We start from the raw sequence: 25818 nt of genomic DNA on the forward strand, positions 1-25818 counted from the left end.
ACGCTACATAAAGAATGCAGGGCTAAATAGCGCTCAGGAGCATGCTACATAAAGAATGCTGGGCTCAGTAGTGCACTACATAAAGAATGCAGGGCTTAGCAGTGCACTACATAAAGAATGCAGGGCTCAGCAGTGCTCTACATAAAGAATGCAGGGCTCAGCAGTGCGCTACATAAAGAATGCAGGGCTCAGCAGTGCGCTACATAAAGAATGCAGGGCTCAGCAGTGCGCTACATAAAGAATGCAGGGCTCGGCAGTGCGCTACATAAAGAATGCAGGGCTCAGCTGTGCGCTGCATAAAGAATGCAGGGCTCAGCTGTGCGCTGCATAAAGAATGCAGGGCTCAGCTGTGCTCATCCTATGCAGCCTCCTTGGTGCTCATCCTATGCAGCCTTCTTGGTGCTCATCCTATGCAGCCTCCTTGGTGCTCATCCTATGCAGCCTCACCAGTGCAGGGGATCGGAGAGAAGAGGGGAAGAGGAGAGCCGGCCGGATCATCAGACAGGCCAGCGCCACTCACTGTATCAACTTTAATTTGAATTGCCGGGCGCCCACCGTCGCATAAGTCCTGGATTGGCTCCTACCTATGATAGACAGCACATGTCCCGGCATTGGCCAACTGTGCTGTTTATCAAAGGAGCCAAACCAGGAGACGGGACTTAGTGTGACAGTGGGTGCCCGCGCTAGTGTGAATGATGTTAAGTTAAAAGAAAGGTGATTTGGGCAATTGGCAGAAACTGTGCTGCCAAGAGTTCCTGGGGTACATTTTGACACACAAAAAACATTTTTGCAACATAAAGAACACAATTGGTTACCTCCACTGAGTTAATAATTGAAGGCATGTTTAGGAATGGATTTAATTTTGTCCATATAAACTTTATAATTCAAGTTATTGGCATTTGCTTTTGGGTCTATACCTCTTCCTAACGGCACATTTCTAGGAGGGCGGCTGTTGTCTCTCGTAATTGCATTTCCCACCCGCGGCACACATTGGCAAGGATCTGTGATCGCTGTGTCCTTCGGACACAGTTAATCACAGATCGGGGTAAAGAGCCAATCACAGCAGCTCTTTACTGTGTGACCTTCTGAGTCAGTGTAAACAGGATTTGCAGGTGATCGGCAGTCCTCCTCCGGCTGACCGCGCGAGAGGAGAGCCGAGCCCAAAAGCAGCAATCCACACGGGGACATCTACACTGATATTCGGGACACTGATCATCAGTGTCCTAATCCTCAGTGCAGCCTCTTCAGTGCACATGCGTGAAGGAGAACAATAACTTGTTTACAAATCCAACAAAGAAAAACTTTTTTTTTTTTCTCGAAAATGTTTAGGCTCGGTTTACACTGGATGCGGTGCAAATTCACAGTGAATTAGCTGCAGATTCTGCAGATATCAGAATCGCAGGCAGTTCACACTGTGCTCTGCAAACCACTGCGGGTGTTAATATGAAGGTTACCACACCCTAAAAAAGGTTTGCAGAATGCAGCGTGAACTGTGAAATCGGACAGGAATCAGATCTCATGGGTGTGAACAGCCATGTGACCCGATTCTGGTGCAGACAAAAAGGGGTCCTGCATGAGTTTGATCCGAATGCAATAAAAATTCAGCCATACAGTTTGTATGGCTGAATTTGCATCGCACAGACATTGCATGTGATCTGCACAGCAATGCGGTGTGAATCACATGCGATGTCTGGCATCGCACTAGTGTGAACCGGCCCTCAGTATTTTTGTTTGTTTGGCAAAAAATAAAAAGCCCAGTGGTAATTCAATACCACCAAAAGAAAGCTCTAGTTTAAAAAAATGCAAAAATGTTTAGAGAAGTACAACATCTAAAAGTGCAACAGCGCTGTTAATTGGCCTGGGCAGGAAGGGGATGAAGGTTCCCAGTAAGCAAGTAATTTAAAGGTACAATGGGCTCACATAACTTTAGTCCTCCACAAATGGCTGCTCACTAATAAGCCCCGTGATTGCTGTGCAAGTCCACTGTCATACCTGTCCTAGTATCAATTGTGCTGCCAAAACAGTGTACCTTATTATCTACACCAGTCAGTGTCATTAATTGCAGCGATGCCAGATCGCTATACGCCATACCAGTGTCCTGATCGCCGCCACATTAGTATCATGATCACGGTCATAGCTGTGTGCTGACGACCATCATACTAGTGCCACTATCAACAGAGCCATTGTCCCCAATGTCCTGGTGCTCCAAGGCCTCAAGTAATGTAAAAGGTAGTCAGAAAATTAGATGTGTAATTCTGCCCCTATAAGCCCCGGTTCACACTGCCATGACTTGTCATGCGACTTGAGATTTTAAAGTTGCTTGGCAAATCGTACCCCAATAACGGCAATGGAACTGTTCAAATAGTTGCCAGTCAAGTCACTCTGACTTAAAAAAGGTTCCTGCACTACTTTTGGTGGGACTTCAACACTACGTGCATTGAACTTTGTTAAAGTCTTATGCAAGCTGTGATGAAGTCGCACAGGGATGTCGAAAGTCACATGACTTTGAGACTGCTGCAGTGTGAACCCTGGCTAAAGCCTGAGGTTGCTCCTTGGATTTTGGGCCTATGTGGCTAGGCAGTGAAAAAGTCTCACACACGTGGTATCCCAATACACGGGAGAAGCAGAATGTGTTCTGGGGTGTAATTACAAGTATACCTATAATGTGTGTGAGAAGTAACTTAAAATGACAACGTTGTGAAAAAAAAAATGTACTTTCGGTATTTTTTAAAGAATTTTGGCAAAAAAATCAGCTTTAAAAACTCACTGTGCCTCTTACTAAATACCTTGGATCAATTTGGGGAATATTTGTACTGTCAATGTGTATTAGGAACTCAAGAAATGAGACAGGAAGTCATTCATTACCTCAAATATAAATACCATAGTTTGAAGACTCTAACTTTCATGCATACTAAATAATTTACACTTCTTTTTTTTTTTTTTCCAAGAAATGTAGCCGCTATTCTTAACTAAGCATTCCAAACTAACATTGCTATTGACCCCAAACACTGTGTCTTAGGTATACTGGATAAGCAGGGTCCTATCCATGCATTAAAGAGGCAGTCTCCAGAGGCTCATTTCAGGCACGCAAACTTCTCTTGATATGTTGGAAAAGCGTGACCACTACTTTTATTCGAGAGTGGATAGACCATATGGGCATCACTCTGTTATAAAGAGGTTATCTATCAACCTAGAGGTTGTTCTGCTCAGTTCAAGAAGGTTTGGGATGGTTGGTTGAATATCCCAGGTCTGACACCTGTGGACTTGGTGATGAACAGAATCCTATCGTAAACTCAAAACTTTATGCATGTGCAGCTGGGGTGTCCATGAAGTATCTCCTAAGTGTGCATTATTGAGGGCCGGTGACAGGATGTGGGCCTGCAATCACTGGTTATTGAACTTGTAGCTCTGTTGGGTAACTGTTAGTGCTTCTTACATGTGGCTTTGAGGTCTGTGGGTAGGTGTAAACTCTGCAGTGGTTTGAACTGATAATAAGCATTACCTTTAGTGCCGGTTCACACTGATACGACTTGTCAGGTGACTTGGTCAGCCTGGCAAGTCGTGCACCGTTGCGGTCCATTGAGTAGTACAGGACCGGTTCTAATCGGAGCGACACAAGTCGCTCCAACTTAGAAAAAGGGTCCTGTACTACTTCGGGGCGACCTGGAGGCGACTTGCATAGACATTAATTTTATGAAGTCCGTGCAAGTCGCGCCGAAGTCGCGTTGCACGCGACTTCACAGGTCGCCCCCTAAGTCGGAGCGACGTAGTGTGAATCGGCACTTAAATTAAAGAAATGTAGCAGAATACAGTTCGACCTAAATTTTTGAATAATTTAGTTATTTGAAACCTTTTAAAACAAACGTGGTAATTTTTCTTTTTTAGTATTTTTTGTTTATATAGCAAAAAATAAACACAGTGGTAAATAAATGAACACAAAAAGAAAGCTCCATCTGTCTAAAATGAAAAGATATAAAATTAATTTGGGTAAAATGTTGCATGGTCGAGTAATTGTCATTCAAAATGTGACCACGCTGAAATCTGAAAAATTGCCTGGAAGGAGGGGGGGGGGGGGTGAGTTGAATAGTTAAAACAACCCCGTTTGTCGCCCTAAAAAATTTGAGTGGAAGTTTGCTGCAATAGAACAGGTATTCACCTCAGAGGGCCCGTGTCTTCTTTCTTTACTCTTTTTAAAGTGTTTATATAGTCATAACTCCCCCCCCCCCCCCCCTTTCCCAAAGATGCAACAAAAGGTTACCAAAAAAAGGAAGGATTTTCCCATTTTTATACATTTTTTCCCTGCAACAGGTTCCCCATTGGAAGATTTCCCCCTGCCTTTTGTTCTGAGGACAACTCAAAAATTGTGGATTTCCCCTCACTTTCTCACCACCCGGTGGCACTGATCGTGAGGACAGAGTGGTGAATCCAGTGATACAGGGACAGCGCAATAATTTGCCAGTGGGTCTAACCCTTCCACACGATCCAAGCTAAAAAAAAGTTTCAATTAAAGTGAAATTATATTCCCACTAGCCGAACACTTACTCAAAACAAACATATTAAAATATAAATGAATCAGTGTCATAAACATATAACTATGTATAAATGAACAAAAGTCAAACAATATTAGTGCCAAAAAGTCCACAGTGTAATCAGGGAATTAAGTGATCTTTGGTGTTAGAGTCCCGCAAAATCCTCTGTGAAGGGTGTGGATTCACAACAGTGGTGGATTTCGCGGTGACCCATTACTGGGATAGGGACTCTAACACCAAAGCTCACTTAATTCCATGATTACACTGTGGACTTTTTGGCACTAATATTGTTTGACTTTTGTTCATTTATACATAGTTATATGTTTATGACACTGATTCATTTATATTTAAATTTTTGTTTTGGGTTAATGCGCGGCTTGTAGGAATGTAATTTCACTTTGTCGATCAGGTTTAAAGCCGCAGCACTGTATGTGTGTTTATAATATTTGAGCACCATTTATTGGAGTACACTTTTTTTTCCTCACTGTAGTGTACTCATAATTATTAGCGCAAGAGTTTTACTTTATATTTAAAAAAAAGTTTTGCCAACAGATTTAATTTACGTGCTGACGTCTGTCAGACTCTTCTGTCTACAACATGTGCGGGAATGTTGGACGCCTTTATCCCCCACTACATTCTGTGTTTCTCACTTCTGGCCCCTATGATAAACTGTCCTTTAGTGAAGTAGAGGTTAAAGGAAGAGTGTGATGGAGGCTGCAGCACTAGAATAGAGGTGAGTAGGATACCTCATCTATTGCATGGAACTTCTATTGAGATTTTTTTGGGAGACTAAGGCCCCTTTCACACGGGCACCTTCTGTTTTTGATCAGTGGGGGATCTGTCCAGTGAGAGCGGGCAGATGACAATTCCATGTGCGCCCAGTTTCTGCAGAGCAGACACGGACAGATCCTACTGTGCTCTATGGGCGTCAATGTAAACGGACTCTGGTGTCCATTTACACCCGACTACCCTCTGATCCGCCTGCATGGAGGAGAATGGATTCCCTTCTGTTTGTTTTTAGAGGATCAGAGGTAGGTGGCTGTAAATGGACACAAGTCCATTTACACCCGCCTGTCCATAGAGGTGAGTGGACCGTCCGATCAGGTCTACCTGAAAAACTGACTGCTGGTCCTGATCGGAATGGTCGTGTGAAAGGGGCCTTTAACATACAAACTTAAACATTCAGGCAAACAATATTTCTAACAAAAGCCCATGAAGAAGTAATCTTTAATTTTTTTTTTTTACAAATATTATGATCGGTTTTCAAACCATTAACTCCCTTAGCGGTAACCCCTAGCGTGACTCTGTGTTTTTTTCATGCTAGCATCGGTATCCCCAAGTCACGCTCGGGGTAGATGTGCAGAGAGCCTGCATCGGGGTTCCAGCGATGATCTCCCATTGCTGTGATCGCTGCCGAGATCCCCGCCGCGCAGTCCGTCGCTCTGATGACTTCCTGGTTCCGTTCCCTGCAGCAGAAATGGTGCATGGGAGCGGAACTGGGAGGGAAATTCAAAAGTTACACAAACACATAAAAAGGAGGTGATACAGTGTAATCTGAGAGGATTACACTGTATCACCTTAGTATCAGACACAGTGCCCTTTCAGTGCCCCTTGCCATTGTCATTTGTGACAAATATAACCTGTATTAACCTAATAAATAATAATATTATTTATATATATAATATATATATATATATATATATATATATATATATATATATATATATATATATATATATTATTAATAATAATAAATAACCTGTATAAATACCTGTATTATAATAAAAATTATAATTCATGCGTTTGTGTTTCAAATTTATCACATCTGGGATGTCTACTAGAGTCTTGTTTTGGTCAGGTTTAAGTAAGTAATTACTAAGAATTGTAGGGGCCTACAATACATAACGCCAAATTTCCATGCAAAAAATTGTACCGCTTTTGGTACATAATTCCTGACATAAACATACCGCCAGGGAGGTTAAGAAATGACCCTTGATGGAACATAAGGCCAGACATAGATGGAGAGATTTTCTTTCCCGCAACCACCAGGTTTCGCAGGAAAAAAGGAAAAGTAAAAAGGAAATAACACAGTGAATGTTGCTAGCAAGCAATAATCGCATGTAAAATTCGGCAGGCTGCTTGTACCCAAGTTAATCGATCATCTTGGGTACATTCAGCCTGTTTATACATGGTTAGAATCAGCAGGAATCTGAATGTTTTGAACCATCTGTGGCTGGGTTTAGGATGCTTTTTTAGGGTTCATTCACACCAGAGGGGCTGGTACATTTTTTCCATGCATGCCAACACTAGGACCTGTAAAAAAAAGTCAGGTATGTCCACACACCCTGAAAGATTTTCTATTGAAAAATTAATCTCAAAAATTGACCTTGTTCATTACATTGCTGTAATATGTGGAGATGAAATTCACGTCTACATACACCCATAAGCTCAATGTTTGGATATTCCACATTATATTTCATGTTACAGTTGGCCATTCAAGGCATAAACACAGAGAAAATCTTGATTGTTTTCCACATATTAATTGTGTGCAGCCTGTACATCCCTTGAGGCCCTGTCCTTCCCAGCCATGTCCTGCCTTTTCCTTCCTCTGTCCATCAGGTACTGTTCCCAGGCTGTGTAGGGTATGTGAGCCATGTCAATCAAACTTGTTATAATAGCATTTTTTAGGACCTCACCGACAGTTAGCAGGAGATACCATGGTTTATGCAAGCCTTTTTTGTCACATTTCCTGAAACGTGCACATAGGGGTTAGATGTGTGGAAAACATCATCCTTGCCTCGCACATTCTGAGTTCTTGTCAACGAATCCCACAAAAGAATGCTTACATGCTCATTTTTAGGTGCATATGAAAAAATACCCTCTCGTTGTGAGAACATTAATTGACCTTGAAGCACAGAACTAGGAATGTGCCGTTGGGCACATTCCTAGTTTTCAGGCCCAATGTCAAACTGAAAAATTAGTCATAGCGTTATTGTCAGGTTAATGTGAAAATTCTTGGCTGCGCTCTTCTACCTAAATATAAATATATGTGTGTGTACAATACAAGCGATTCCTAGACATTCAACATGTATAATTATAATGATAACCTATATTTCTCCTTCCAAATAAACCATCCAAAAAAAATTTAAATCAAAGTGAGAACAAAGTTTATATATAAATACTGTAATCAGTTCATAAATGGTGCATTCCTTTTTCTGTCAACCACGGTTTTCCTTATCACACCATTAAACACTCTTCATCCTAAGAGTCTTCAACAATAATGGTGACTCCCACCTTTCACCACTGCGCTCACTACCACTGCAGACCTGTTTTCAGGTCGCAAACGCCTTCCCCTGCAGGGGTGTACAACCAGCCTTTTCAATCAGATGGTCTTTTTTTTTTTTTTTTTCCTCCACTCTTCCTTCATACATGGGCACTTTGCTGGATAAACCACATCTGTCCCTTTTTAAATCTGCGATTGCCTTTCCTCCCCTGTTTATCCTAATTTTCAGCCGAGTTAAACCCTGTACTAGGCTGTATTGGAGGACCAGGCTCAGACCATATATGGAAGAGGTTCATGGATGTCTTCTGCCAAGGCCTGTGTAACCGCATAAACACCACAACCTATCCTTATTTAGCTGTAAAAGGCAGGTTTCTGTGTCAGCTAAATGAGGATCGGTCAAGGTGTTTATGTGGTTACACAGTCCTTGGCAGAAGACATCTTTGAACCTTCACCATAGATGGTCGGAGTTGGATATTTAGCTTAGTGCTCCAAGACAGCATAATACAGGGTTTAACTCGGCTTTGGAAACAGGTCTGCACTGGAGGTGAGCGCAGTGGTGAAAGGTGGTGGTAGTCGCCATTATTATTGAAGATTCACAGTTCAAGTGTTTAATGGTGTGATCAGGAAAACCATTGTTGAAAGAAAAAGGAATGCACCATGTATGAACTGATTATTCATATACGAACTTTGACCGCGCTTGGATTTAAAACCTTTTTGGATGGTTTATTTGGAAAGAGGAATATGTTACCACTATAATCATAGACTTTGAATGTCGAGGAATCACTTGTACTGTACACACACACATAGAGCGCAGCCAAGAATTTTCACATTACCTCTTTACTAGATGTTGGAACGTAATACTTTGGCTTGCTGCCTTAAAAAGCAGTATTAGGATTGCACATTAAGTAGGAGGGCAAGGGATAAAACACACTTTCTTTGTTACTATTAACAAAAAAGACTCTCCTACGCTCAAAAAGTGATATGACGGCAGTGGATGTTGTCTAGGATCTCTATGGCTCCGGGTAAATGTGCAGACCTTGCTGCCATCCAAGGGTTGGCAAACACCCAACGCAACACTGCAGAAAAAATGAAAAGGGCGGACCAACCTTGCGCATTACCCAAGTGGTGTTTATTTATGTAAAAAATGAAATCAATATACCCACAAACAATTCAGTCATAAAAGCATATAGAAGTCCACGAGCAACCAGGTCACCAGGGCTATGTCCAACACGTCGGGGGACCCTACAGAATGGCTGACGCTTTTCGAGGGGAGATCCCCTCTTCCTCAGAGCCAGTCGTGTGGCTTTCTGTGGCAAATGTTCCTCCATGCCAACGAACTGTATGGGTTGCACTGTTCAGCATGATATTACCGTATTTTCCGGTGTATAAGATGACCCCCCCTAATTTTTTATCTACCGGTAATACTTATACTTAGGTTACCTTGGAGATATCATACTCGGTGTATAAGACGACCCCCCATTTTTTGGGGGATTTTTTTGAGGTTCAAAAGTAGTCTTATACGCCAGAAAATACAGTAAGTTAAAATGAAATGTAGTAGGTTTTCCAGGCATTGGGCCTGATGTGGGTCTGCCATTGTTACTAGTGACACCTTCAGCCCATTTAAGCTGAATACCCAAGTGTGAGATTGGAGACTATAACCATTCCAGCATCTTTGGTTTGTTTTGTTTATTTGATAATGGGGATGGGAGAAGGGAATGAGTGGGATACTCCTCTGGCTCAACTAGGTACAACTGGGACACTTTGCAGAAAAAGCCTGTTAGCGCTGTCTTGACGCCAGCTGAATGCCGACCAACACTTGCTGGCACTTGAAAAATACTGACTTGCTAAACTTGTGCTTGAACTTGACTTTTGACACTCTGGTTAGCTCAAAAGTCCTGGACCATACTGAGACTTGACACTCTAGTTCGCTCAGAAGTCCTGTAAGCAGCTCCCTCCAGCCCTTCACTGACTGAGGTAGCTCTCTGTAACTGCTTGTGCTGCTGCAACTCTCAACATGGTACACTGCACGCTGTACACTTTAACTCTTCAGGGCCCAACCGCTGGCGCCCCCTTTACACTTCAGGGTCCTCTCACTAGGCACCCCCTCTACACTTCAGGGTCCTCTCACTAGGCAACCCCTCTACACTTCAGGGTCTTCTCACTAGGCAACCCCTCTACACTTCAGGGCCTTCTCACTAGGCACCCCCTCTACACTTTAGGGTCAACACTGGCACCCCCTTTTCAGCTAGCTGGCTCCTTGATCCCTTGGACCTTCACCGGAGTGGTCCACTCTGCTAGGCAGACCAGGGGCAGTTCCCACTACTCGCGAACTGGGAATGCTTTCCTGAAACTGGACCCCCTCTGCTCCGCTGTCCTCGGGACACTGGATCCTCTCTGCAGCTCAGCTCACTCTGTCCCCTCAGGCAAGCCGTCCGGGACACCTGATCCTGCTGACAGGAGGAGAGACAGCCGTACTCTCCCTCCTGGGACTCTGCTTCTCGCCAAAGACGCTGCGTCATGCGCTCCCCTCAAACTTCTACCCACTCCCAGAATCCTGTGCGGCAGAATCTGCCTTTCTGGGGTAGATACAGGCCTGAGTGTGCCATTGGCTGGGTTTCCTCCACCAACCCAAAGAGAACCCTGTGGGGAGGCTCTCCAGTCTCAACAGCTACACCTGGGAGACATGACAGCCCAGCTGAAAATCATGGCCCTGCTGTTAGGCAGCTAAGGCCCACTATACTTTGCCTAGCACCTACCTTGTAGGGTGCTACATCAATAAAAGCCTGCTTGGTGCGGAACGCATGCTAGTGCGTTCCACCTATCACTTCCTTTATCTTATTTGTTATTGTCCGGTTAACTTATGTATACGTACGCTGCTGAACTTGGTCTAAATATCTAAGCTTTAAAATACTCATGAAAGGTTTAATTTAACATATTGTAATTATAAGTGTTATTTTCAGAATCTTTTTAAATATGCAGTTTTGAAGTGATTGTAAAGTCTGTTATTTTAATAGAAAAAACCAAACATGTTATACTTACCTCCTCTGTGCAGTGGTTTTGCACAGGGCAACCCTGAATCTCCTCTTCTCGGGTCCCTATTCCTGCTCCTGGCTCTTCCCTGCTGTTGAGTTCCCCTACAGCAAGCAACTTGCTGTGGGGCACCTGATCCGAGCTGTAGCTCCGTGTATCCATTCAGACATGGAGCTGCTGTTCGGCCTGCCCCCTCTCTCCCCTGACTGGCTAACTAAGTTTGACAGCAGTGGTACCCAATGGCGCTGCTGCTGTGTTTCAGGAGAGCGTGTCCTGGATGGCTGAGTCATTCATGGACATCGATGGATCTAGATCGGGTTCAGGTAATTGTTAGGGGGCTGCTGCACACAGAAGGCTTTTTATCCTAATGCATACAATGCATCAAGTTAAAAAAACCTTTGGACTTTACAACCCCTTTAACTAAAATATTTAGTGATCCTTCAATGAATTTCCTTGCTCTGGCACCTCCTATTATCAGATGCTATCAGTCTCCCATTTATGCTCCTGCATTATCAACCTATCCCTAACTGTCTTTATTGTGACTACAAGTGGCAGTGCTGACACAAATGGCATGTCATTATCACTTTCAGGTAGCTGGTCCAAATGACGTGCAACTGACACTGAGTGCATTTACACAGAAAGTGATAAAAAGGTTGCATGAGTTCAGCAGTACGAAGATGCAGTAAAGGATGAAAACCAGGTGGAAAACAGATTTTTATGGAAAAAAACTGCCAAATGTTTGATCCATGAGGTGCAGGAAAACGTAAAGCCATTTTGTTAGGGGATGTATGTTAATGTGATTGTAAAGGCAAATTTCTTGGAAAAAAAACAAACCTATTATACTTACCTGCTTTGTGCAATAGTTCTGTACAAAGCAGCCCCAATCCTCTTCTAAGGCCCCCCGCCACTGCTCCTGGCTCCTCCTCCCTGCTGCGTGCCTCCATCGACACGCAGAGCACGGCTTGGCCCCCATCCCTGCTCTCTCCCCACTGGCTGTGATTAACAGCAGCAGGAACCTCTGCTGTCTCTCTGTCCAAGGAGGAGAGAGACTGCTCTTGTGCATCAAGATCGGGCTCAGGTAAGTATTAGGGGAGGCTGCGGAGGTGCTGCATGCAGAAGGCTTTTACCTCGATGCATAAAAGTTTCAAAATTTCCTTTTTGTTTTTTTTTTTTTTCTTTTCTTTTCTGAAAAATTACTTGTAGCCCCCAAACAATATATACACTGCTCCAAAAACTTAAAGGAACATATTTTAATGAGTATAGCATCAAGTTCATTAAACTCCTGGGATATAGATATGGTCAGTTAAGTAGCAGAGGGGGTTGTTAGGTTGTTAAGTTTCAGCTGCTTTGGTGTTGATGAAATTAACAGGTGCTCTAGATAGGCAACCATGAACCCCCCCCCCCCCCAAACCGGAATGGTTTTACAGGTGGAGGCCACTGACCTATATTTTTCCCTACTCATCTTTTCTGACTGTTATTCACTAGTTTTGGAGGTGGCTAGGGTCAGTGTCACAACTTGTAACATGAGGCGATACCTGGACCCTTATAGAGGTTGCACAGGCAGTCAAACTCCTCCAGGATGTCACATCAATACGTGCCATTGCCAGAAGGTTTGCTGTGTCACCCAGCACAGTCTCAAGACCATGGAGGAGATTCCAGGAGACCAGCATTTACTCTAGGAGAGCTGGACAGGGCCGTAGAAGGTCATTAACCCATTAACAGGACCAGTATCTGCTCCTTTGTGCAAGGAGGAACAGGATGAGCACTGCCTGAGCCCTACAAAATGACCTCCAGAAGGCCACTGGTCTGACCAACCAATCAGAAACCGACTTCATGAGGGTGGCCTAATTAATTTGCCAGTAAACACCAGAATTGGCAGGTCCGCCACTGGCACCCTGTGCTTTTTACAGAAGAGAGCAGGTTCACCCTGAGCACATGTGACAGACCTGAAAGGGTCTGGAGAAGCTGTGGAGAATGTTATGCTGCCTGTAACATCATTCAGCATGACCAGTTTGGTGGTGGGTCAGTCATAGTTTGGGGAGGCAGATCCATGGAGGGACGCACAAACCTCCACAGGCTAGACAATGGCACCCTGACTGCCATTAGGTATCGGGATGAAATCCTTGGACCCAGTGTCAGACCCTACACTGGTGCAGTGGGACCTGGGTTCCTCCTGTTGCACAACAATGCCCAGCCTTATGTGGTAAGAGTATGCAGCCAGTTCATGGAGGATGAAGAAATTTATACCATTGAATGGCCACTACGCTCGCCCTGTCCTAAATCTAATAGATCACCTCTGGGACATTATAAAACACACTAATGCTAAATTAAACTATATATATATATATATATATATATATATATATATATATATATATATATATATATATATATATATATATATATATATATATATATATATATATATAAATTTTTTTTTTTTTAATCCTACATAAAACACACTGACCCTGGCTGACATTTGTCCCTGATGCTAACCTAGATCAAACACAATCTAGCTATTTTATCTTTATTTTTTATGATGTGCTATGACTGTTAGGGGCATGTGATTCTAATCAATAATAAGTGCCTTTTGGCTACTTTAGATTTAGAGAATGGTCAATAGCAGAGTTCTACTTTAAACGTGTTCTTTTTTTTATACTTCAAGAGGTCATGTACATGTTAAAAGGAAAAGGAAGCTTCCGTCTTATTCATAATTTTTGAGGTTTAATTTTATCATGTGTAATAACTGCCTGACAACACTCCTGTTTTTAAAAACAGACACTTGGCTGCCTAACTCCCATCAACTGGCATGTTTTGTGCTAGTTGCTAGACACATAGACACTGTTTATTCTTTGCCTCCGATATTATTTAGTACCTTTTTATCTGTTTGTAACTTTTTGCAGTTGTCATGATGAGATATTCAATATATTGTTTGGGTCTATACTGTAGTAGCTTACTGTTGTTTCCCCAATTATACAGTTGCGCTCATAGGAAAACATACCACTGGTAGAGTCTGTTAGATGTGGACTATTTTTTTTAAGTTAACATGAGTGATGACACCAAATATATCCTTTTAGTTTCATTTGATTTTAATATACTAATAAGCGTCACAAAAAGCAAAATCATTACACTAACAGCCCATTCAGACTGGCGCACCACGACTTTGTGGGGCGACCTGTGAAGAGCACCGCGACTTCGGCGCGACTTGCACGGACTTCATATAATTGAAGTCAATGCAAGTCGCCTCCAGGTCGTCCCAAAGTAGTACAGGACCCTTTTTCTAAGTAGGAGCGACTTGTGTCGCTCCTATTAGAACAGGTCCTGTACTACTCAATGGCGAGCGAGCGACCGACCGCGACTTGTCAGGCGACCAAGTCGCCTGACAAGTCGCGCTAGTCTGAATGGACTCTAATTGTAGAAAGTATGTAAAAAATTAAATGGTTCTGTTCTAAAATTTGCATCCACTATAAAATAGTCCTGTTCCAGGTTTCATACGCGTAGACCTTTTTTACATGGTCTTAAAGATGTAACGCAAACCATTTACCTGAAGAAGAAGAAGAAGAAAGAAAAAAAAAAAAAAGATTCAACAAAAACAGGCATTTTGCCACATTTTAATGCCACTTTACCTCCTGCCAAGGCAGTAGGTTGTTAAAAGAATTGCAGGAGGATGGGACATCATACACATGAGTGTTGGCTTTGCTTTAGTTGCATCAAAAATTTTAGAGCATGTTGTGTTTTGTACGCTTTGCCGCAATCTGCAGCCTTTATTGAATTGCAACATGTCTATAACCTTTTTCACACGTTCAAAACATGTTTTTGAAGCTTCCAACAGCATTCACTTACTTGTGAAAAAACCCCCCCAGAAAACCAGGGATGGCGATTGGATAGTGTTTTTGTTAACACCCCTTAAACTTGGCTAACTCATTTTGCTGTACCTCTAAACCCAAGTCCTTAGTGCTTTCTATGATGTGTTGCTTCTTTTTGTGACAGCTTTCAGTCTTTGACGGTTGTAAATTAGTCCTTTTTTAATTTTTTTTTATTTTTTCTTATGTGGTTTTCTGCTTAGCAAAAACTATGGTACTGTACATTTTTTGAACTGCATGTTTGAGATTTCTCCAAAGCAACTTAGTAATATTGATTTCAGAAGTTTATCGCCTCTACAGAACCTTTTTTTATTTTTATTTTTTTCAGCTGCAGCCACTGAACCTTCAACTTGGCCTTATGTTTTGGATCATTGACAATTTGGTAAGTCAAAGTTCCGCCTACGTGCAGTTTCCCTTAATGTTTCTTATAATGTGCTTCATTCATCTTGCCATTAGTTTAACTAAATATCCTGTACTGCCATAGCCCACACCCTCTACAACTGCTGAGACGGACGCAAGGTATAGGGATGGCATAGGCCTTGTTGACCCCTCTCCAAATATAGCGTTTATGGTTCTGACCTTTTTTAAGTTTAATTTTGGTTTTATCATCCTTAATGAATATGTTGCAGTTTCAAGGCTTCTTTATGTGGTATTTGACATTTTTTTTGGGGTGCTGGTGCAGCAAAAATGGCTAACATTTTACAGCTTCTAGCAGGGACATGTAATGGGCATTATTTAGTTCTTGTACTAAAACCATTATCCATCTTTTCAAGAGACACAAGTGAAGTCTTCACTTAGAAACTATTGTGATACATACACATACAAAGAAGAACTGCATTGAGAAAAAAATATGTAGGCTGCTGTTTCTGATCTCTTCTAAATATCCTCGTTATCTTGCTGTAATTTTAATCCAGTTGCATCAATAATGACCAGGAACAAGTGTACCTGAGTTTCACTTTGCTGCCTGCATGCTTTTTAGTGTATCAGAAGGCATGAAGTCAGTCAACCAGGCAGTTACTATTTTAAGACAATTTCCACAGTTATAGTCTGTATGTTTCCCCTATACAGGTTGCATATAAAAAGTCCACTGAACATTCTTTCTTTGTCTATCAGGGAATCGGTCTACAGAAATGACGGAATACAAACTGGTGGTGGTGGGAGCTGGGGGTGTTGGAAAAAGTGCCTTAACAATACAGCTTGTACAGAACCATTTTGTAGATGAATACGATCCTACGATTGAGGTAAGTCATACACTTGTCACTTTGCTCCCCAGCTAAGATGTTTTTGTTTTCTTAGGCTTGGCTAGGTTCACACTTGTGTGGGTGGTTTCCGCTGCAGGACTGCTCCTGTACCTACACCACCTGCAGGCAAAAACACACTGCAGTTTAGCAGAAGCATGGGGGTGCCATTCTATCCTAATCCAAATCACAGCACAGTTTCTGCACTTGCAGTTTCCATGTGCAGGGACCTTTTTCCTGAGTTTTCAGGAGGCACAGCAGCCCATTCAAATTAATGTGCTGCAATTCCTGCATGAAAAAAAGTTTCACAGAGCCACACAAGTGTGAACCACTGTACAAGGTAATTTGAATTTTTAAAAAAAAAAAAATTCTAAACAATGCAGGTAGACAGTAAACAAATTACATTACTGCTGCATAGCATGACACCCATGTGATCCGATTCTGGTGCGGTTAAAAAAAAAAAAAGATGTCTGCGCCTTTTTTGCACAGTGCGAATTGAGCCCATACAAAATGAATGGGCTCAAATCGCACTGCAAAGAATCGCATGTCATTTCAATTGGAATGCGGTGCGATTCCTATCCAAATCACATGCAGTGTCCCACACCGCACAAGTATGAACCCAGCCTAAAGGAATATAATTCAGATAAGATTATATTCTAGAAGCATAAGGGAAACACAGTAAATTATCTATTTTATAAAGTGATAGTTTCTTTTAATACATTAGGTTCCACGGCTTTTGTTGGATTCATGCTTCAGATAAAGTAGGCTGTTCCTACTGAGTGTTAGGTGTACCCAATAAAGTTTCTTCTGTGTATGCTCAAGGGCAAGATCTCTGCCCCTCGGTTTCCACATCTTTCCTGGCTTTTAAAAGCGAACACCATAAAGGCCATCCCTCTGTGCACTTGAGTATGCTGAGTCATCTGTGGCAGGTGAGCAGACTCAAGTACATAGATTGCCCTTGGGGTGTCTTACATTAAATAAACAGAGGTATTTTGTAATTATGAAGGATTAGTTGAAAGGTTTAAAACACCAAGCAGCATGTTGGGTGCTATGTGAATTTGAGTACAGATCATCTAGCTGAAACTCCAGAAAAGATAGCAAAAAAATTTGGGCCAATGATTTCCATCTATATTATCGTAATCTTAAGTAATTTTTTTAAACAATATAATCATGAAGGGCGCCTCATCTATATAGTGAGTTTCCTTAACTGCTGCCCCTTTAAGTGAAAAACACTAAAAACAAGAATAATACATATAAAGCAGGCGCTGTTAAGTGATGGCTAATGTAGATATAATGGAAAATAACATACAAACTTGCCAATAGTGTGAACACAACAATACACTATTGCTATATAACCAGCAGAAATTAATACATGTGAAGCATTCACAGTCCATATAAAAAGAAGTCTTCTTAAGTTGAATAAATTAGTGCTCAATAAATGCTGTCACCCATGTCGTGCCTTCTTATTTTGATTCAAGTGCTCCACCTCTTGATAAGACTCATAAATCTGCTCACCAGCCTCCCCAGGTCCCAGGGACCATACAGCCTTGTCAGCAATCAGAACATCTGGATAGGTCGGCACCTCTCTATTTCCTCTCAGATGGCCGATGTTGATTATATGGAGGTAAAACAGAGACAACCATAATAGTGCAACACTGTTTTATTAAATATTAAAATGTCACCACACACACATCAATAGTTAGGCTTACATAGAATGTGCCCCGACCGGCACCGGCTCAGTTCGCATATCCATTGTATCCCTTTTCCTCAACCATGTAATGGGCTCACCCCTCTCTAAACGCTCTGAGAAGCCGGCCGGCGTGCGTTCCACGGAGTCGCCAGAAGTGACATCAGTGTGGGCAGGTAACTAATTTTTTCCCCGTTTTCTTCTAGGACTCCTACAGAAAGCAGGTGGTAACTGATGGGGAGACCTGCGTGCTGGATATATTGGACACTGCAGGCCAAGAGGAGTACAGTGCCATGCGCGACCAGTATATGCGAACTGGTGAAGGATTCCTTTGCGTGTTTGCTATTAACAATAGCAAGTCCTTTGCTGACATCAATTCCTATAGGTAATTGTGAACTTTTCATAAAATGTTAAACTTTTTTAAGGACCGTTTTTTTTTTTCTTATGGTATGTTTAACCAATTTGCTGCCAGTGTCTTCCTCTTCACTTTGGATGGCCAGATAATGTTTTCTATTTTTCACTTACAGCTTTGTAAGTTGGTCCCTCAAACAATCAAATTACAGCGTATGAAAATGCAGAGGGGCATAAGGGATACTGAGCCAGCCTGAAAGCAGTTCTGTTGAGACATATACCTTACATCCATGGCAATAAAAGTTAAATATCTGTTCTCCCAAGTTATTGCTGGGTAATAGTAGAGACCAACTGGGCAACAGGAAATAGTACTTTGCTGACATTGCTGGCTTCCCATTACATAAAATATGGTGCAAGGCTTATTCCGTAAGGCAGGGAGCAATGTATAGTAACCAAAAGCAACAAATTAGCATTCTTCCATCATTTATATGAGTTTATTAAATATAGATTACTGCAATGTGCATATTGTTTATTGTGCATGGCATTGCTGTATTAAATAAGTAGCAATAATATATGTGGTTTTTTCCTAAAAAATCTTTTTCTCTAACACAGGGAACAAATAAAGAGAGTGAAAGACTCGGATGATGTACCTATGGTACTTGTAGGTAACAAGTGTGATTTACCAACCAGGACTGTAGACACCAAGCAAGCTCAGGAGCTGGCCAGAAGTTATGGTATCCCCTTTATTGAGACCTCTGCGAAAACAAGACAGGTATGTGCTTTTTAAACCTCAAACTATGGAAACTGCACAAAAATTTGTGAATCTGACTGACAAATGGAAAGTCAGGATTGCACAGAGGGGTAATTAAGCACGCACCTGTGTTTTTACATTTATTTCTTCCAAGCATACAAATTGTAGAAGCTTGTCTTGATTTTGTAAATTCACCTTCAGTTACTCAAGTAGTTTTTAAGAAAGCACTGTTATAGTGTGAAACACATTAATATCTCCTCTCCCCTGTCTATCTGTGTTGTTTTTATATGCGGCATTACAATAAAGGCTATTTTTTGGATCTTCAGTTGGGTGTGCAGCCATCCAGATCTTTGTTACTTAAATAGCTACAGTTTCGACTGGGCTTGCACCCCAGACTACTCAGACCATACAGCTGAGTACCGACTCATCTTGGAGCAGAGGGAGCATGTGACCGCATCAAGACAGTTGCTATGCAGTGGAATATTTGTCACACTTCTGTCTAAATGGAAAAAGACTTGCGCTATTAGGATAGAACGAGGGCTGAAAGCAGGCAAATAACACGGGGAAAGTCACATTGTCTATCATTTTCTTGATCTAACAAAAAAAAGTCTGATTTTGAGTAGTAGGTATAGTTGCTGCACTTAGTACCATTTTAAAAAGTATGATCGTGACAACTTTCATAAATAGTTTTTATTTATGAGCCTTTTTGTTCTTAAATGGTTAATGTAGGGTGTTGAAGATGCTTTCTATACACTGGTCCGTGAAATCCATCAGTACAGGATGAAAAAACTGGACAGCAATGAAGACAGCAACCAAGGCTGTATCAGATTACCCTGCTCTCTCATGTAAATAGGTAAGAGCTTAGATATAGGGGTATTTTTTGTACACATGTAAGCCTTACGTCTGTGAACATGCATGAGGATTGGACGCTAAATCTAATCTGTAGTGCAAGTGGCCCAGTAGTAGACTGGGCCATGTATAGGCATGATAAAATCTGCTCTAATGATTAAATCCAGTGGCAGAACTGGATTTTATAATCGGGGGGACAGCAGTGCACACAGTTATAGGTAGTACATTAGGTTTCTGCACCAGTAACCAAGCATTGGTAGTGTTCTGTGCCAAAAAAGTGAAGTACATTGACTAATGTATTGTAAACCCCAACCTTAAAGTGGTTCAGGAATCATACCATGTTTTATCTTGATGGATTAAGGTTAAAAATGTCTTGGTAGCAGTATTGACCCCCCCCCCCCCATCCTAAACACCTGAGTCCTTACTCCAGTGCTGTGCCCTTCTTTAGCGGCTCTCTTCTCTCTTCCTGTATTCACAGAACAGAGAGGCAGCAGCAGGAGCCGTTGGACAGGACATACTGTGTAGGTCTTGGGACACCCACAGCCTGCCGTGGGAGCAAGCCTGCACGTCTGTCCCCATATTAAGCAGCTTTCTATGGTGTCTGACACAGAAGAGGAGCAGAGAGCGCAAGCAGGAACGTAGAAGAGGAAGTTTGGGCTGCTCTGTGCAATGTGAATATCTCCTAAATGATGCATGTTTTGGAGATTTTCATTGTACCTACAGGAATATTTTATTATAGGCATACCTTGTTGGTAAAAGTGAAAAAGCAAAAGAAGTTTTGTAAAGAGGAAGGGTCTAAATATCCTTACGAACATTGTGCAGATCTGATCTTGTGCACCTGAAAGTGCTGGCTCAAAGTGATTGTAAATTATCGTTTTTTTTTTTTCTATTAAAATAACTAACATGTTATACTTGCCTGCTCTGTGCAATTGTGTGGCACAGGGGAGCCCAGATCCTATTCTTCTCAGGTCCCTCATTGGCTTTCTTGGTCCCTCCCTCCTGTTGAGTGCTCCCACAGCAAGCGGCTTGCCTTGGGGGCACCTGAGCTGAGCTGCAGCTCTGTGTATTTATTCAGAAACTGAGCCGTGTTTCGGCCCCACCCCCTCTTACTCCTGATTGGCCAAAGGAGTTTGACAGGAGCAGGTGCCTATGGTGCCACTGCTGTGTCTCAGCCAATCGGGAGGGAGAGTCCTGGATGGCAGAGGCACTTGTGTTCATTGCTGGATAGAGATGGGGCTGAGCTAAGTATTAGGGGGTCTGGGGGGGGGGGGGTTGGTCTGCTGCACACAGAAGGCTTTTTAACTTAATGCAAAGAATGTGACAGGTCGGCTGCTCTGCACAGAATTGCATATATGTTTATACAGTATGTCACAGAATTAAGTACACCCCTCACATTTTTGTAAATATTTTATTATATCTTTTCATGTGACAACACTGAAGAAATTACACTTTGCTACAATGTAAAGTGAGTGTAAAGCTTGTATAACAGTGTCAATTTGCTGTCCCCTCAAAATAACTCAACACACAGCCATTATTGTCTAAACAACTGGCAACAAAAAGGAGTACACCCCTAAGTGAAAATGTCCAAATTGGGCCCAATTAGCCATTTTCCCTCCCCGGTGTCATGTGACTCGTTAGTGTTGCAAGGTCTCAGATGTGAATGGGGAGTAGGTGTGTTAAATTTGGTGTTATCACTCTCTCATAATGGTCACTGGAAGTTCAACATGGCACCTCATGGCACCTCATGGCAAAGAACTCTCTGAGGATCTGGAAAAAAGAATTGTTGCTCTACATAAAGATGGCCTAGGCTATAAGAAGATTGCCAAGACCTTGAAACTGAGCTTCAGCACAGTGGCCAAGACCATACAGCGGTTTAACAGGACAGGCCTCGCCATGGTCGACCAAAAAAGTTGAGTGCACATGCTCAGCATCATATCCAGAGGTTGTCTTTGGGAAATAGATGTATGAGTGCTGCCAGCATTGCTGCAGAGGTTGAAGGGGTGGGGGCTCAGCTTGTCAGTGCTCAGACCATACGCCGCACACTGCATCAAATTGGTCTGCATGCCTGTCATCCTAGAAGAAAACCTCTTCTAAGGATGATGCACAAGAAAGCCTGCAAACAGTTTGCTGAAGACAAGCAGATTAAGGACATGGATTACTGTAGCCGTGTCCTGTGGTCTGATGAGACCAAGATAAACTTATTTGGTTCAGATGGTGTCAAGCGTGTGTGGCGGAAACCAGGTGAGGAGTACAAAGACAAAGTACAAAGTGTGTCTTGCCCACAGTCAAACATGGTGGTGGGAGTGTCATGATCTGGGGCTTCAGAAGTGCTGCTGGCTCTGGGGAGCTACAGTTCATTTAGGGAACCATGAATGCCAACAAGTACTGTGACACACTGAAGCAGAGCATGATCCCCTCTCTTCGGAGCCTGGGACACAGGGCAGTGTTCCAACATAACGACCCCAAGCACACCTCCAAGAGGACCACTGCCTTGCTAACGAAGCTGAGGGTAAAGGTGATTGACTGGCCAAGCATGTCTCCAGACCTAAACACTATTGAGCATCTGTGGGGCATCCTCAGACGGAAGGTGGAGGAGCGCAAGGTCTCTAACATCCACCACTTCCGTGATGTCGTCATGGAGGAGTGGAAGAGGACTCCAGTGGCAACTTGTGAAGCTCTGGTGATCACCATGCCCAAGAGGGTTAAGGCAGTGCTGGAAAATAATGGTTGCCGCACAAAATATGGACACTTTGGGCCCAATTTGGACATTTTCACTTAGGGGTGTACTCATTTATGTTGCCAGCGTTTTAGACAATGGTTGTGTTGAGTTATTTTGAGGGGACAGCAAATGTACACTTTTATACAAGCTGTACACGGACTACTTTACATTGTAGCAAAGTGTAATCTCTTCAGTGTTGTCACATGAAAAGATATATAAAAAAATATTTACAAAAATATGAGGGGTGTACTCACTTTTGTGAGATACTGTACGTGATTCTGCTATTGGTCATCGCAGAAGCTGATCAGCGGGTGCCAGCCAATGGATGCCTGCACACTCCTTCGTGAAAGCACCACACAGTATATACACACACACACACAGGTTAGGTACAGATTTATCCCTTTGATTTCTCTAGATGTTTAACTCCTTCCCAGCCAGTGTCATTAGTACAGTGACAGTGCATATTTTAAGCACTGATCACTGTATTAGTGTCACTGGGTCCCACAAAGTGTCATATTGTCACCGCAATATCGCAGTCCCGCTAAAAGTCACTGATCGCCGCCATTACTAGTTTAAAAAAATAAATAAAAATTATATCCCATAGTTTATGGGCAGTATAACTTTTGTGAAAACAAATTAATATCCGTTTATTGGGATTTTTTTTTACCAAAAATATGTAGACGAATACATATTGGCTTAAATTTTTGAAGATATATTTGATTCTTAAAAATGTTTTATTGGATATATTTTATAGTAAAAAGAAAAAAATGAGATCTATATATGTAATATATATATTTATTTTTTTATTGTTGGTCTTTTATGTTTCGAGCACAAAAAATAAACAGCCCAGTGGTGATCACATACCATCAAAAGAAAGCTCTATTTGTGGGACACAAAAAGGACATACGTTTGATTTATGTACAGCATTGCATGACCACGCAATCGTCCGTTAAAGTAACGCAGTGCCATATAGCAATTAACGGTCATGAAGGGAGGTAAATCTTCCGGAGGTCAAATGGTTAAAATGGCCCAGATCCGAAAATCCCTGCCACCAGTTTCTGTAGCTTTAGTAACAAATTTGGGTATTTCTTAATAGCACCACTTTACAAAGTACTGAACTGAATGCACCGAATTAAAAAATAATTCTCCAGTTTTTAGATAATGAAATTGCAGGTAATTTGGACTAACTGAAACTCAGTGTATATTGCCCTGACTCTAAGCACTGTGTAGTAAAGCTGCATTTTTGCAGCCTCTAATTTCTCCTCCCCAGGAGTGGGACAGGGTAAGGAGAGTGAAGGAGCAAGATCAGGCAAGGCACCCCTGCCTAGTGGGATATTAAATGGTAAATAAGGACTTGTCAAAATCGCCAGGAAAAGAATTTGTCATCCAAAGGGACCAAACTTTAAGTTTCTTGACTTAAGCCCACGTTCACATTGGTCCTTTTTGAAATGTCAAATCAGAGCCAACTGCCAGCAATGACACCGTCCGAAACTGTGCGACGCTGACTTAGTGGTGCCGCATCGATTACCAAATTGAGGGTTTCAGTACTACTTTTGGCGATTTGGGGGGGGGGGGGTGATTTCTATAGACATCTGTGCAGGAACATGCAAAGATGTCTGTGAAATCGCCCCCGAAGTCGGACTGAATTACCGGCTTGAAATCGTGAGTTCAGCTGAACTCGCATGATTTCAAGCCGGGCCTCATTGTGAACCTGGGCTAATTATGAAGTATAGCTGCCAGTTTTTCATTTACTAGGTACTGTTCCATTATTTTTTTTTTTTTATCCTAGAACATAAAATATGCATGCACTGATCAACAGAAACAGACTTTTGTGTCAAACTTAAATCTGAATATCTTCTTTATCCATTTTTATGCAGACTAAACTTTTACTGATTTTTTTTTTTTTTTTTTTTATTAATAGACTTTTATCAGAAAAGTACAGAAAGTATCTTCTGCCAGAAGACCAAAACACATGACCCACCTGCACAAAACTGTTATCATGGAAATGCCACTTAAAAAAATGTTATACCTCTTTCACAGATGGTCTTATCACTGTGCACTTTTTGTATGGATGCTGTTATCACAATTATTTAGTTGTGTATCTCACCCATTGTGCTACTCAAATACCAAAGGTAATGTCTGTGACATGACTGTTCTCAAGTGGTAACACTGAAGAGTGTGATGTGAAGATTCCTTATCCTGTATTTCAGTGAAACTCTTCATCTCAAGGATTCCTGCATTTCCTGACTTTTTATTTCCTGTGATGTGTGAATAACTTTGGCCCCATACCACTGTGCTCAAAGAAACTTCTCATACAGAGAGGGTTTGAGTTTTTTGAACTGACATAATGTCAAACATACTACTGTCATTAAATGACTGGTCTTTGATTTTCAACACAGACTTTGAGTTTACAACTACTTTAGGACCAGGCTTTTTATTCAAAGGTGTCATTCCAGTATGGCCCCTCACTCCTGGGTGTTCTAAGCTCCTGGTGGTTTACTGGCTTTGACAATTGTTCCTCTTAACTGTAATTGTCAACAGCAGGAGTACCAGAATACACATTTTTTAAAAGCGCAGAGTAAAAAGTGAAGACCTGGCTGATACTTGATTGTTTCTGTAGTAATTCACCATCTGCCTTACTCATCTCGGCACACACCACCATGGTAGCATAGAATTCATTGACAAATACCAGGTCATATTAATACCAGTAGTTTTCAGTTATTTGCTTATGCTATTCCGCTGTATTTGTTATGCTTTGGTCAGTATTTTTCTGCAAATTATGGCATTTATTGTATACAATTATGTATATGTAAGATTAAGATCATGAATCTGGACAATCCCATTGGCCATATACAAGCTAAATATTTGACTGATGTAAAGAATTAGGCATGTAATTATCTGCCATTTTATTAGGGACAAGGGTCTTGTAAGAATACAGTTTTCAACATTGTTGCAAAAGTTAATTTCTTTTGAGCTAAAGGCCTCTTTCACACGGTCCGCCTCCGTAGGCGGATCCGTGTTGCTCAGCGGGGATCGATCCGCGATCCCCGCTGAGCCGGCGGATGACAGCTCCGTCTCCGCTTGCAGAGCGGAGAGGGAGGTGTCTCAGCCCCCGCTACCCTCTATGGGGGATCGGATGAGAGCGGACCGCCTGTCCGCTCTCATCCGATCACTGAATGGATGGAAAAATAGGGTTTCCATCCGTCCAGATTTCACGGACAGGATAGGATACGGATGGCAGCGGGTGTCAGCGGAGGTGTCTCCGCTGACATCCGCTGCTCCATAGAGCTGCATGGAGGATCCCATCAGATCCGCCTAAAAAACTGACAGGCGGATCTGATCGGATCGCCAGTGTGAAAGAGCCCAAAATTAGGAATGAACCAGGTTGCAGAAACATTTAACGGCTTCGACGTTAACTAAGAAAAAAAGTAAAATCCCTTATGTCTGACTGCCCGAAAAGAAGCAAAATTGCAGAACAAAAGCGTTTTTTTTTTTTTTTTTGTCTCTGAAACATTTTA

At 42.1% G+C, this 25818-nt stretch overlaps 1 protein-coding gene across 1 annotated transcript in view; it reads left to right on the forward strand.

Moving 5' to 3' along the window:
* The window catches only part of NRAS (NRAS proto-oncogene, GTPase), a 37505-nt gene extending 12282 nt beyond the window's left edge, over positions 1–25223 (forward strand). The window contains exons 2-6 of the mRNA XM_082247291.1: positions 15819–15946; positions 17837–18015; positions 18594–18753; positions 19462–19585; positions 24222–25223. Coding sequence (XP_082103417.1) covers positions 15836–15946; positions 17837–18015; positions 18594–18753; positions 19462–19581 — 570 coding nt within the window. The 5' untranslated portion in view covers positions 15819–15835 and the 3' untranslated portion in view covers positions 19582–19585; positions 24222–25223. The remainder of the gene's footprint in view (positions 1–15818; positions 15947–17836; positions 18016–18593; positions 18754–19461; positions 19586–24221) is intronic.
* Positions 25224–25818: the final 595 nt, after the last annotated feature.

The sequence above is a fragment of the Pelophylax lessonae genome (genome assembly GCF_965119305.1).
Source record: "Pelophylax lessonae genome assembly, chromosome: 2".
Taxonomy (NCBI): Eukaryota; Metazoa; Chordata; class Amphibia; order Anura; family Ranidae; genus Pelophylax; species Pelophylax lessonae.